This window comes from Malania oleifera, chromosome 13, assembly GCF_029873635.1.
Source record: "Malania oleifera isolate guangnan ecotype guangnan chromosome 13, ASM2987363v1, whole genome shotgun sequence".
Taxonomy (NCBI): domain Eukaryota; kingdom Viridiplantae; phylum Streptophyta; class Magnoliopsida; order Santalales; family Ximeniaceae; genus Malania; species Malania oleifera.
Window position 1 is genome coordinate 6,224,326 of NC_080429.1, and position 15,575 is coordinate 6,239,900.

Here is a 15,575-nt window from a genome sequence, read left to right on the forward strand (position 1 = left end):
GAAAGGTACAAGCACCCCCTACGCGCCGTTCTTACGAACGGTACCTAATTAATTTTAAATTATCCCTAAATTAATCTAATAACTCTTTAAATTACTCATTTTTATGAATTTATAAATACACATGAAAAATAAATAAATAAATAAATATAATATATACATATATATTCCCTTAGAGCTTAAAGTACGTGAAGCCCGAAGGCTAATACCCTAGCATTAAAATCATAGGGATAATAATTAAGAAAATACACTCCCAAAATTTGGAAATTGTATATAAAATTTTATAGGAAAATACTAGTATGGGAGGTTTTACTATATATTAATAAGATAATAAACTAAGAAATTAAATTACCATAATACATGTAATAATAATAGGGATACATATATGCTAAAATATTACAAATATCAGTAAGTAATGAAATACCATGATACAATATATATTAAGACACTAAAGATACCATAAAAAATAATAATAATAATTAATACTAAATATATCACGATACTAACAGTAATTAATACTAAATATGTTAAGATACCAAAAATAATTAATATTAAATGTATTAAGATATTAAAAATAATTAATACTAAATATATTAAGATACAAAAATGATTAGTACTAAACATTTAAGATAAAACACAAAACATAACTATAATACCATAATAACTACATGTAATAAAGGAAACCCTAAAAATACCTAAAACAATGTAAACTGATCAAAACCCTGAAATATATATACATGGAAACACGTAAAGCCCTAAAATTAATATATAAATATACAATATTACATATGGAAACAAATCAATCCTAAAATTAATATACCAAATACAATAATAAGTATGGGAGCAACTAATGCAATTAAGGAGACAAATCAACCCTAAAACCAATATGCAAACCACTAATGAAATTGGGAAACAATCCAATCCTACAATTAACGAACAAACTATACAATATGAAGGCAAATCAATTCTAAAATTAGTAGACACTTACACGATTATGAAGATGATACCAACATAATGAAATTATGGAAACACTTAAGATCAATATACATGTAATCTCTAAAGTTAGTATATAAGCCATATGGAAATAAATTAAATCTTAGACGCAGAAACCAATAGAAACTTTAAACCTGCTTAAATAAAAATAAAACATAATTACAACCCTAAATAATATACAATAACTATGAATAATATGAAGATAATGAGAGTTTGTATAATACAACTGCAAATCTAGAATTTTGAATAATATAACAAGAAGTGAAAATATAAACATGTATACTAGTCATTAAAACATATAAAAAGTTTACACATATATAAAACATGATGTCTATACTAAAGTTAATTTATAACAATAAATCATAAACACCAAAAAATAATAATAATAAAATAAAATAAAATAAGACCATAATAATAATACACATATAATGTGAAAAACACCTTAACAATAAATACTTTACAATATGACAGTAATTATTTTATATAAACAATGATACAATAGAGGAAAAAATAAAAATAAAAAATTAATATGGATATTAACATTAAAACCTTTAAACTCATATGATAACAATATAAACCTCAAGATTGCAATAAATATCACGAAATATGAACATGGACATTAAATTCTGAGACACATGTTGCAGGAAAGAAAATAAAACCTACAATAAAATAAAAAACTGATCATGGATTATCACAAGGGGTATACAAGCATTTAATAAAATAAAATAAAAGGTATATGTGCTGTGTGTGGGTCGGAGACATGCATGGAGTGTGTGCGTGTGATCGGGATGCAGAAGCTTACCTGGGGGATGATATGCCCATAATAAATCACGCTAATAAGGGCAGGTCAACGCCTGTCTCATACTTTCTCCAAGTCTGACTTTCTGTCGAGTGATTAGCTCCGACCTAATAAAGAGGAGGAGAGATTCACGCCGACGCCCTTAAAAACCGGGTAATAGGCGCACGCACTTATGGCCGAAGAGCGATTCGCGCCCCCACGCAATAAATCCGAGCCAACCAGCGGTCAACTCAAGCCCCTATAAGTAGGGACTGGGAATACAAGCAAAGGTAAGTGACATAACACTATTCTACTGTTGCATTTAACCTTCCTAAAAGCCTTTCTCTTACTTAGGCATCGGAGTGATCCCCCGGAGTACACCCCGGGTCCTCCAAGCCTTTGTTCTTTTCTTCTTTCAGGTCAACGAGAGTCGAAGGAGCATCCCAACTATTTTTTTACCCCGCAACAGTTGGCGCCGTCTGTGGGAAATTACTTTTAGGAGGCGATATTATCTTGCTCTTGACTTTCAAACATTCAAGCAATGCCAACCTCACGCAATTCCACCTCCTTCCCTGATAACAAAGAACCATCCCAATCCATCCAATGGACCTCCGATTCATCTAGTGTCAGTAGGGAGGAGTTCCTTGCCTTCCAAAAGGAAATGAAGGACATGCTCAACCAACTCTTACAACAGAAGAGTCAAGAAGGGCACGTCCTTCCCCAACCGCAAAAGAAACCCAGCGCAGACAAACAAGCTGACGAACTAAGGGAGAAAGAAGAGAAAACTCAACCCAGCAAGAAGGTAGAAGATGCAAATAGCGTGGACGTCAACCAACAAAGATCCACCGAGCTCGAGGAAAGAATAAAGAAGATAGATTACATAGAGAAGATGATGAAAGAGGGCAGAACCAGGCCCTACCATGGGGAAACATCCCTGAAGTGCGCGGAATCTCCGTTCAGCAAAGAGATCATGGAAGCTCCATTGCCCAGCAGATTCAAGATGCCCACCTTTGAGAGATACGAAGGTTTGTCTGACCCCATTGATCACCTGGAAAATTTCAAAATGTTAATGCAGCTGCAAGGGGCTCCAGACGCCATCATGTGCCGAGTGTTTGCTACCACCCTTAAGGGTACCGCCAGAGACTGGTATCGAACTCTTCGACCAAGATCTGTTGGTTCCTTCCAAGGGATGGAGCAAATGTTCATCGGCCACTTCCTTAGTAGCCGGAGAGTTGCCAAAACAACAGGCCATCTAATGAGTATGGTGCAAGGGGACCGGGAGACTTTAAAGAACTTCATGCACCGTTTCAACACAGCGACTCTAGAAATCCGCAACTTGGATATGGGGGTAGCCTTGGCCACCCTGACAACGGCTCTCCAACCCGGAAGTTTCTTATACTCCCTTAGGAAAAAAACCTCCAGTGGACATGGGGGAGTTAATGATTCGAGCAGAGAAATACATAAACCTAGAGGACATGATGGACACGAGAGGAAATCGTCTAGAGCGGAAAAGGAGAAACAACGGCAGAGAATCTGGAGACGCATATAGACCTACAAAAAGGCACGAAACTAGTGCGCTGCAAACAGGTCAAAAGAGTAGAGGACAGCACAACAAGTTCTCCACCTACACACCTCTAAATGTACCGCGCTCAGAGTTGCTGATGCAGATCAAAAAGAAGGACTACGTCTTATGGCCCGAACCTATGCGAACGCCTCTACATAAGCGGAACATGTCCAAGTTCTGCGCATTCCATAGGGATCACGGCCACGACACAAAAGAATGCATTCAGCTGAAGAAAGAAATCGAAGTCCTAACAAGAAGGGGACATCTGTCAAGATTTGTCAAGAAAGAAAATTCACAAAGGGAATCAATCGAGCAGAGGAGGCACGGCGTAAAAGAGAAGGAAGAGCAAGCTATTGGGGAAATTGCAGTGATTTTCGGAGGATCCGCCAGTGGAGGAGATAGTGGAAGTGCACGCGAAAGATATGCTAAACAGGTGCTGACGATAGAAAAGGGGGAAACCAGTAGCAAACGAAACAAGAAAGGTGACGCCATAACCTTTGACAGCGGAGATGAAGAGGGAGTGCAGCAACCGCATGATGACGCACTAGTGCTCTCCCTACTCGTAGCCAATTACATGGTTAGGCGTATACTGGTAGACAACGGGAGCTCGGCCAACATTATGTTCTGGTCGATCTTGGTAGGGATGAAGATCGGCAAGGAACGATTGAAGCCCGTCTCGACCCCTTTGGTAGGATTTGGGGGAGACACTGTTCACCCCTTGGGAACCATCACGTTACCAGTGACAATAGGGACGACCCCGCAGCAGGTAACAACGTTGACAGAGTTCCTGGTGGTTGACCGACCTTCAGTGTACAATGTCATCTTGGGTCGTTCATTCCTTAACGCAGTTCGAGCGGTAACATCAACATACCACCTCAAAGTTAAGTTCCTTACACCACAAGGAATAGGATATGCCAAAGGAGATCAGGCCGCTGCCCGGAGTTGCTATGTAATGGCCTTGAAAGGGAAGATGGAGGCCAAAGAAGCTCTAACGGTGGAAGACCTGGAGGTCAGAGGAGAGTATCCCCAAATCAGTACATTACACGAAGATATCAAACACATACCACTGCAAGGCCACCAGGAGAGAAGTGTACAGATCGGGAATCACTTGCCCGATACTTTGAAAGCGGAGTTGACTGAACTCTTGGACGAATTCTCTGATTTGTTCGCATGGTCGGTAGCAGACATGCCTGGCATCGACCCTGCTGTGATAAAGCACAGGTTGCAGGTCAACCCCAACCACCGACCTGTAAAACAGAAAAAAAAAAAAGGAGCTTCGCGATGGAACGGATCAAAATAATTGACGAAGAGGTGACGAAACTGTTGCAGGCCAACTTCATTCGAGAAGTGGACTACCCCGAGTGGCTGAGCAATGTGGTCCTGGTCAGAAAGCCCAATGGAAAATGGCGCACCTGCATAGACTTCACGGACTTGAATAAAGCATGCCCAAAGGACAGCTTTCCTCTCCCTCGAATTGATCAGCTAGTGGATTCGACCTCGGGACACGAGCTCCTCAGCTTCATGGACGCTTACTCAGGGTACAACCAAATCCCTATGAGTCCCGCGGATGAGGAAAAAACTTCTTTCGTCACCGAAAGGGGTTTATATTGCTACCGGGTGATGCCCTTCGGCTTAAAAAATGCGGGGGCCACATATCAGAGGCTAGTGAACAAGATTTTTAAAGAACAGTTCGGAAAAACAATGGAAGCTTACGTGGACGATATGTTGGTGAAGAGCATGGAAGCAGGGCAACATTGTAAAGACCTGAGGGAAACGTTCGAGCTCCTCCGCTGGTACCACATGAGGTTGAATCCCTCGAAGTGCGTGTTCGGCGTTTCTGCAGGTAAATTCCTGGGCTTTATGGTGACTCACAGAGGTATAGAAGCAAATCCGGATAAAATACGAGCGCTGCTGGAGATGGAAGCTCCAAGGACTAAAAAGGAGATACAAGTTCTGATCGGAAGGATAGCCTCCCTCAGTAGATTTATCTCCTGCTCAAGGGATAAAGGCTTACCTTTCTTTAGAGCACTGCGAAAGAAGGGAGGATTCGAATGGGGGGAAGATCAGGAGGTAGCCTTCGAGCAGCTTAAGCAATACCTCGGATCCCCTCCTCTCTTGATAAAAGCAAAGAATGGGGAAGACCTCTATCTATATATAGCTTCCACAGAGAATGCCGTCAGCTCGGTCTTGGTCCGGGAAGAGGGTAGAAAGCACCAGCCTATATATTACACAAGTAAGGTGTTAAGTGGCGCCGAGAAGAACTATTGTACGGTGGAAAAAGCCGCCTTTTCCATCATCTGTGCAGCGCGCAAATTAAGACCCTATTTTCAAGCCCATAGGGTTGTCGTGTTAACAAACCTGCCCATGAGACAAATTCTACAGCGACCGGAGAGTTCGGGGAGAATGACGAGGTGGTCGGTAGAATTAAGTGAATTCGACATACAGTATCAACCGAGGCCCGCGGTCAAGGCTCAGGTACTCGCGGATTTTACAGCAGAAAGGCTCCCCGAGTCATCCACCAAGTCGGAGGAGTGGACACTGCACGTTGATGGGTCCTCTAATGCTGTTGGAGGGGGAGCCGGGTTCATCCTTTCTGACCTGGAGGGCAATGAAACTCTCTTCGCCCTAAAACTGGAGTTCACAGCAACCAACAACGAAGCGGAGTACGAAGCCCTGTTAGCCGGCCTGCGACTGGCGGAAGCATTAGGGGTGGCACAGATCAAAGTACTGAGTGATTCCCAGCTGGTGGTAGAGCAACTCAAAGGAGAATTCGAAGCTAGGGATCCAAGAATGAAGAAATATCTCTCCAAGGCAAGAGAATACATAGAGGCATTCGTCCAATTCGACATAGAACACGTACCGAGAGCAGAGAATAAAAAGGCGGACGCACTAGCGAAATTAGCCTCGGCAACCGGTTCGGAATGGAAAGACACTATCTATCTTGAACGCATAGGAAAACCCTTATACGAGGAGGACAGAATTAACTCAGTGGCGTCCGAATTCAGCAAGGACGATTGGAGAGCATCCTTATTCCTGTACCTCCAGGACGGATCCTTACCAAGAGATAATAAGGAGGCTCAAAAGGTGAGGAGGAAAGCGGCAAGATATACGTTGATGGGCCGGGAGCTCTACAGGCGATCCCTGACACTGTCCTACCTCCGATGTTTAAGCAAAGACGAAGGGGAATACATACTACGAGAAATCCACGAAGGAGTATGCGGAAACCACCTTGCCAGTAGGGCTCTAGCTCACAAAGCTATGCGATAGGGATTTTATTGGCCCATAATGAAGAAGGACGCGGTTGAGCTCGTAAAAAAATGTGACAGATGTCAAAGGTGCACAATTGTACCACGCGCCCCCTCAAGTCTACTCTCTCCTCTAACCAGTCCCTGCCCTTTTGCTCAGTGGGGGATAGATATCCTTGGACCTCTTCCACAGACGACTGGCCAGAAAAAATTCTTGTTGGTAGCAATAGATTATTTCACTAAGTGGGTAGAGGCCGAACCCCTAGCCACCATAGCAGAGCGGAATATTACACGCTTCGTGTGGACCTCATTAGTTTGCCGCTATGGCATTTCCTTAGCGATAGTTACAGACCACGGGAAGCAGTTCGACAATGAGCACTTCAAAAAGTTCTGTTCGGACCTATCTGTTAAGCTTCTCTTCGCGTCAGTGGCGCACCCCCAGAGCAATGGACAAGTAGAGAACATGAATCGGATGATTCTGCACGGACTGAGGACCCGACTCGAATCCATGCAAGGTAGATGGACAGAGGAACTCCCTTCCCTTATATGGGCGTACCACACCACCAAGAGAGCAGCAACAGGGGAAACCCCGTTCATGCTTGTCTTCGGCACAGAAGCAGTCATCCCAGCAGAGGTGGGCATACCCTTTTGGCGAAGGAAATACTTTAACGAGCAGACCAACAGTGAGGAGCTCAGGTCAGAAATAGCCCTACTGGAAGAGAGACAGGATTAGGCGAGTTTAAAAGTTGCAGCGTACCAGCAGAGGGTAGCAAAGTACTACAACAACCGCGTCAAAATAAGGAATTTCCATTCAGGAGACTTAGTCCTGAGGAAGAGGCGAAACAACCCGTCCGAGCAGGGGTCGCACAAGTTAAAGCCTAACTGGGAGGGCCCATACAAGGTCACAACAGAAATAAAACCCGGAACATACAAGTTGGAAGATGTAGGGGGGAAAGAAGTTAAGAACACATGGAACTTTGAAATGTTAAAGAAATACTATTCTTAAAAAACCGCTTCTTGCAGCGCTGTAATAAAAGTGCCGCTTACAAAAGTTGCACTGCATCAATAAAGGATGAAAAATTCAAAATACATATTCTGTTCCTACAAACTAATTTGCTTTGCTCCCTTCTCCAGCTTCCTCCTCCTCCCCTTCTTCATCCTCTTCCAGATCCTCCGCAGACTCGGGGCTCTCTTCGCCATAGCCATGAGAGCTTAGACCATCAAGAGGAATCTCGGGATGTTTAGTCCTTACTTGATCACGACACCTCCTGAATCCAACTCGGTAAGCTTTAGAGGTGTCGATAACAAATTGGTTGGAGTCCTTGTATTTCTTCACTGCAGTTCGGGAAGCAGAAGCAGCAGCAGTAGCTTCTCGGGCAGGAAGTTCCTCCCTACGAAGGCGATCGATCTCTGCCTTCAAAGCCTGCTCGCGGAGCTCGGCCTCGTGCAGTTCGTTTTGAGCGAGGACATATTTTTCCCGTGCATCCAGTGTCTAGCGATACATCTCCGCGACTTTCTCCTCCTAGGCCAGAGCCATCGTCGCCAGCTGTGGAAAAATGCAAAGTATGGAACAGTTAGCAATAGCAGGCATAAATCAAAAAAAAATAAAAAATTATAAAGCAAGTAAAGTAGACACCTGGTACGAAGTATGGCGGATTTTCACCGAGAGAGCGTTAGGAAGGGTACATTGGGCCTGCACAAAGTCCTCAATGTGCACAGCCCGACAGAGAGCAGAGGCAGAACGGTCGGCTCGTGAAAAATGGCTTCAACTTGAGCCTGCGAGTGCGTAGGAGGAGCAGCATGGACCTCGTCAGTAAGGGCGCCGGAATCACCTACTGCAGGGGCTTCCCTTTGAGAGGATTCTCCTTCGACCTCTCTTCTCTTCTTCCTACTCCTACTCACCCTTTGCTTTCTAGCTTCTCCCATGAGCGATTCATACCTGCTGAAGTCCATATCTGCGAGTATAAAAGAGAAATGGAGTAAGAACACCCACAGTAAAGATAACACCTGAACGTACACATACACATAATCAGGGGAGAGAATGACTTGAGGAAACGGGGCTGATTCCCCATTGCACAAGGACACGCTCCTGGAGCAGCTCCTCATAAGGGATAATACCCCGTTCACCGAGTGTACGAAGTTCTTTCAGGGTGGCCTGCTCTTTAGGGGAAAGTCTGGGGAGGAGATGGCGCACCCGAACTACAAGGGAAAAAGGGGTGAAAGGAGAAAAAAATGGGTTAGACGGATAACCTACTTGTAAGCCCTGAAAAAGAGGGTGGAGAAAGATAACAACGTTACCATCAAGAGGAGAAGACCAGACAAAGGAGCCCGTGTAATTCAACTCTCCCGAGACAAAGAAGTAACGGGTCTTCCAATTATGGATGGAAGAACTGCCTGGTGAGAAGAGTTTATAACCTGGTAGAGAGTTGAAATAATATAGCTCATTCTCTGCAGAATGAGACCGCATTTGGAAGCAACTTCTAAAAAGTGGGACGGTAGGCTGATGGCCCATGCGGAGCAGGAGCACAGCAAAACAGGTGAGCAAAAGATAAGAGTTCGGAACAAGTTGTGATGGTGCTATGCGGTAAAAACGTAGTACGTTAGAAACAAAAGGGGAAAAAGGGAGCCTAAGACCCAAGTCTAGATAATCGGTATAGAGGCAGAGCTCCTCGAATTTTTGGTCAAGAGCTGACTGAGTAGCAGAGGGTAACCTAACAGTGATATTCAATGGTACAGCAAATAAATAATGGGCATTCTGCAGGTCAGACGAGGAGAGCTCACAACGAGCGCTCCGAATGGTTGTAGGTACCCTTAAGGGCTGTGAGGAGGTCTCCATAGGAAAAAACAAGCCTAAAGGAAACACTACCTAGACCTAAGGATCAAGCGGAGCAAGCAACAGCAAAGATCAAGAAGAAAGGAGGCCAACACAGATCAAGACAGTAAAATTTCGCACAAACAACTAGGCAATCTTACAAGACAAGATCAAACATACAAAACTAGCGCAAGAACAATGAAGAACAGCAAGACAAAAATACTATAGAAAGGGAAAGCATACCTAGCACCGAATAAGGGACTTGTGGAATGGAGAAGAGTAGAGAAGGAAGCAGTCCTCTTGGAATGAAGACGAGTGCGGAATGAAGGAGTCCACTGGCCTTTATATAGAGAGGAGGGCACGAATCCCTGTGGCAGGAATCTCAAGAATTTTCATTTACGAGAAGGATTGCGTCTCGAGGGAGGCATAAGACACAGAAAATCTCTGACAAGTGCACAGACGAGGCTTCCCGAGGACAAACGCCACTTCGGAAACACCAAGTTGCCTCGGACACAACGTCCGACGGATGGCCATCAATAATGCTTTCCTCCAACCCACTTTCCGAGGTAGGATGCATTTAATACCTGCTTTTTGATATCTCTCGCAGGACAGAAGCGTGCAAGGATGCCTCGGGAAAGTGAGATAGTCGCGAAGGACGACCCAACAGATGAGCACGACTCCTCGGCGCAAGGCCTAAAATGACGAGCACGACTCGTGAGGCCAGACCAACCAACAGATGAGCACGACTCATTAGGAGGATGGCCCAAACTGACGAGCACGACTCGTAAGGCCTGAACAACCCAACAGATGAGCATGACTCATCAGAAGGATGGCCCAAACTGACGAGCACGACTCGTAAGGCCCGAACAACCCAACAAATGAGCACGACTCATTACGCGGAAAGCCCAAGCAACGAGCATTATTTGTAATGCCGCACAGCCGAGTAGGTTGGTTAGCTCGGTCTGATTGTTCAAAAAGCTCAGAAGAAACAACTCGGCCCGAGTCTCTCTTCAAAGAGCTCGGCAGAAACAGCTCGGCACGAGTCCTGCTTCAAAGAGCTCGGACAAAAGAGCTCGGCCCGAATCCTTCCCCGAACAGCTCGGCAGAAACAGCTCGACACGAATCCTTCCTCGAAGAGCTCGGCCCGAACAGCTCGGCAGAAAACAGCTCGGCACGAGTCCTGCTTGAAAGAGCTCGAACAAAAGAGCTCGGCACGAATCCTTCCCCAAACAGCTCGGCAGAAAACAGCTCGGCACGAGTCCTGCTTCAAAGAGCTCGGACAAAAGAATTTGGCACGAATCCTTCCCCTAACAGCACGGCAGAAACAGCTCGGCACGAGTCCTGCTTCAAAGAGCTCAGACAAAAGAAGCTCGGCACGAATCCTTCTCCGAACAGCTCGGCAGAAACAGCTCGACACGAATCCTTCCTCGAGGAGCTCGGCCCGAACAGCTTGGCAGAAACAGCTCGCACGAATCCTTCCTCGAGGAGCTCGGCCCAAACAGTTCGGCAGAAACAGCTTGGCACGAGTCCTGCTTCAAAGAGCTCGAACAAAAGAGCTTGGCACGAATCCTTCCTCGAACAGCTCGGCAGAAACAGCTCGGCACGAGTCCTGCTTCAAAGAGCTCGATCAAAAGAGCTTGGCCCGAACAGCTTGGACGAGGTCAGCTCTGCACAAAACAGCTCGGTGCAAACAGTCGGCACGAGCTACTCAATTATTCTACCAAAAAGAAAAAAAGAAAAAAGGGGAACACGAGGAAGTGTTAAAACCGAAAGATGCAAACACAAATAATAATTCAAAATTCTATCCAGAAATTTGAAACTGAGGGGGGGACAACTGATATGCCCATAATAAATCACGCTAATAAGGGCAGGTCAACGCCTGTCTCATACTTTCTCCAAGTCTGACTTTCTGACGAGTGATTAGCTTCGACCTAATAAAGAGGAGGAGAGATTCACGCCGACGCCCTTAAAAACCGGGTAATAGGCGCACGCACTTATGGCCGAAGAGCGATTCGCGCCCCCACGCAATAAATCCGAGCCAACCAGCAGTCAACTCAAGCCCCTATAAGTAGGGACTGGGAATACAAGCAAAGGTAAGTGACATAACACTATTCTACTGTTGCATTTAACCTTCCTAAAAGCCTTCCTCTTACTTAGGCATCGGAGTGATCCCCCGGAGTACACCCCGGGTCCTCCAAGCCTTTGTTCTTTTCTTCTTTCAGGTCAACGAGAGTTGAAGGAGCATCCCAATTATTTTTTTACCCCGCAACAAGGGATAACGCCGAGAGGACTGAGAGAGGGATTCAAGATGGCCGGAGATGAGGCTGTGCTGGTGTGCTGCTGCTGCTGCAGAGGGGTAGTGCCGGAGTTGGGGAGTGTCGTCCGGCTTTGCAGGTGAGATGGTGGTTGCTGGAGATCCTGAAGGCTGGCCGGAGATCTTGGAGGCCGTGGAGTAGGAGGAGTGGCTGGTGCGTGGCCTTTGACAGCGTCGGCGAGTGGGCAGTGGTGACTTGCAGCGGCGGCGGGACTGGTTGCTGGAGGTTGGTGATCGTGTGGTGGTGTTCACGACAATGTCTGAAGGGCTGGATCGCTACTATGAGTGGCTGGCAGCAAGATGGCCGAAGATGATGGCTTGGCTCGTCGGAGATGCTAGTCGGATGGCTGATTCGTGCTCGGCTGGCTGGAGCTCTGGCAGGTTGTGGAGAGTGGTACGGAGGGGTGGGGAAGGCGAAGGTTTCTGGTGGCTGCGCGAGTGAGAGATGGAGAGAATGAGGTTGAGGGACTTAGGTTTTTTTTTTTTTTTTTTAGTTTTCCTCCTCCGCTGCGCTGCCCCCTCTCCTTGGCTCCGTGCCCCTCACCTTTTATAAAAAAAATTGAAAACCCTAATAAAAAACTTCCTTTCTTTGATTTTATTTTTCTTTTTCTTTTTTTTTTATGCTTTTATTCTTATGGTAATAATGAAAATGGAAATAATAAAAATAATAATTATCATAATAATATAAGTATCAATAAGGTAATAATAATAATAATAATACTACTAATAGTAAATAATAATAAATAATTATGGTAAAAATAAAATAATAAAGATATTATTAGTAAAATAATAATAATAATAATAATACTAATAAAAATAAAGTAATAATACAAAAAATAATAATAATAATAATAATGATAACATTACTAATAAAGATACAGATAATAAAAATAATAATACCCAAAATAAGATACTAATGCTAATAATAATAATAATAATAATAATAATAATAATAATAATAATAATAATAATAATGATGATGATAATAGTAGTAATAATAATAATAAAATAATAACAATAAAATAAATGAAAAATAAAAATAATTATAATAAAGTAAAAATAAAATAAAGATAATAAAAGTACTAGTAATAATAATAAAAATGAGAAATAATAATAATAATGATAATAAAAATACTAGAAAAATAATAGTAAAGTACTAATAATATAGGAAAATAATAATAATAATAAACATATCCAAAATAATAGTAGTAAAGTAATACTAATAATACTACTAGTAATAATAATAAATAAAAAATGATTATAAGAAGTAATAATAAAAATACTAATAATAATAATAATAATAAAAATAAGGTAATAATAATAATAACGAAAATAATAAGAGGGGACCCCGTGTTCTATTTGGTTAGGTCAAAAATAGGGTGTCTACACTCATAATTCATAATAATATGCATGGAAAATTACTACTTTAGTTTATTCCCTTACTTGACTACTGAGAAAGCCCCTCAAATTTCCTAACCTGACCCCCATAGGATTTCCTACTCAATACCCTGAAACTCAAAATTTTCAGTATTAAACATCCGTATTTTCATGCGTACATCAATTTCTATAACTACCTCAAAGTCTAATTTGACTTAAAAAGCCTTACCTCAACTCTAGGATGATTTCCTACTTCGTTCCCCCAACCATCTACTCCGGCAAACTTGTAGGGAACTTCACCAGGAGCGTCATGGTAGCCTCAGATCTTCGATCCAACGTAAAACTAGCCCAAAATCGAAGAGAGAGAGTGAGAGGGCCGAATAGGAGAGAGAGAGAGAGAGAGAGAAAGAGAGAGTCAATAGGAAGCTTGCAAATGAATAAAAATCGGATTTTTCATATATATAGACAGCAGAATTCGTCGACGAGCCTGATCTTTGTCGACGAATTCTTCATAAATTTCATCGACGAGACCCTATATTCGTCGACGAAATTCAGGCTGCCTCAGAACCCCTCTCGGTATTTTCTCATCGACGAAGCCCTGTGTTCGTCGACGAAATTCTTAAAGACTTCGTCGACGAAACCCTGTGTTCGTCGACAAATTTAGGCAATCTCTTAAAAATTATTTTATTCCCTAAATGCAATGTCGTCGACGAAGTCTACGGTCTCCTTCTGTTTCTGTCTCTATTTCCCTCTCCCTTTATTACTCAAATTTCCATTTTAAATTCGGATTGTTACACTATCTCTCTAGATTTCTTCGTCATATGTAACGGGAATCGTTGATCCAACGTTACCACGAGGATCAGGGAAGGATTCTCTACAAGTTTTAGGGACCAGGTCGTTGTTTCGGGTATCTTCAGGTTTTGGCTTAGAATTGAGGTAAGGCTCGATTTTTAGTTTTGATTCAATAGTCTTGTAGGTAACAGAGTTGTGAGCGAGTTTTCTATTGTGGGTTGTAGGTTTTGGAACTTTGTTCACGGTTTAGGGGCCTTGGAGTTCAGGATTTGTCATTCGGGAAAAGGTAAGGGGATTCAGTTTATGTCTGTTATTTTTGAAATCAGACTATGTAAAACTGTAGTTCATAGTCCTGTGCGTGTTTTGGTTACTCATTTGGGAAAATCTAACGGGTAAAAATGTGGATTTTTCATGTAATAGTTATTGAGAAAAAGGGGGTACTGGGCTACAATCCCTGGTTTTGTTGGAAAACCTTTGGTATACTGTGTTATGTATTGTGTTAGGGATGGTCGTGCCTTGACTTTATTAAACTGTATACGTTTGGAAAATCATGATTTAAAGATTACCAAATGGGTGTGATTTGTTTGGTTATATGAGCATGCATGATTGTGTTTTGATGAAATGCAATAGGAACTAGGTTCCAAATTGTTCTAGGTACTGAAAGAGTGTCCGACTTTATATCTAAGAGCGTGTGTTTAACGCCTGCCATGTTTGGCAAGAGTGTTCGACTCTATATCCAAGGGCGTGAGCCTTACCGACTGATCACCAAAGGGTGTGGATCCACCAGTTTCCACCGGTACAATGCCATGCGAGCCTGGGGTTCGCCATGTGTCGAGGACGCCGTGTATTGCAGGCCGACTATAGGCCAGCGCTGGGTATTGCAGGTTGGCTTCAGGCCGAAGGGACTGACGACACCGAGTTACTTGATCATGTGTGTGTGCATGTATGCATTGTTTTGAAACTATTTTGACAAAGTACTGGAACTACATTTTACTGTGTATGTTTTGATGTCATGATAACACTCAAATGCCACACACTGATATAACATGTATCTGCTTTACTGAGAGGTGTCTCATCCTTACTGTACGTACATATTTTTCAGGTCTTTCGAGTAACCGAAACTAGCGTCCTGGTGTGGGAGTGTAGTGGTCGGTGTACTGCGAGAAGTACCTGGGTAAGTCCTAGGCCTATGCTAGGTGGTGTTTGGGGAGTTTTAGTTGCCACTCGGATTGTATTGTATTTTTTGGAGTTAGACTCCTTTGTATAAACTCTGGTATGGTGTAGATTGTGTATAGAAAGACTTATCTTCCGTTGTGTTTCTGTTGTGTATGTGAATGTGTATAGGGTGCCTGGGAATCCCATGGGGTCGGATCCTCATTCATTGTACTGTTTCTTGATTTTGTATGATACAGGGATAAATTAGGTTACTTTTTCACCCTCGGGTCCAATTATTTGGTTCAGGACGTGACAACGGCTCTCGGTCACAAAATACAATCCGGCATATAGCCATAAATTAAAACTCGGCTCTTGGCTGTCAAATAATAATCCTAGCCCTTGACCAATCAAACAATACCTAGTCATTTGCCGTTAGTTTAAACACCTGCATTTCATAAACAGTTCCAATATTTTCCTAACCATTTTCAGTATTTCTCAAACAATTCAGTATTTTAAAATCCTAAATCCAGATATACAATAATTCATAC

General features: G+C 43.0%; 1 protein-coding gene across 1 annotated transcript; it reads left to right on the plus strand.

Annotated features, from left to right (window-relative positions):
* The first annotated feature begins 2,837 nt into the window (after positions 1–2,837).
* LOC131146722 (uncharacterized) lies at positions 2,838–3,317 on the plus strand. The gene has a single exon (XM_058096480.1). It carries the CDS (start codon positions 2,838–2,840, stop codon positions 3,315–3,317), a length of 480 nt encoding a protein of 159 aa, XP_057952463.1.
* The last annotated feature ends 12,258 nt before the right edge of the window (positions 3,318–15,575 follow it).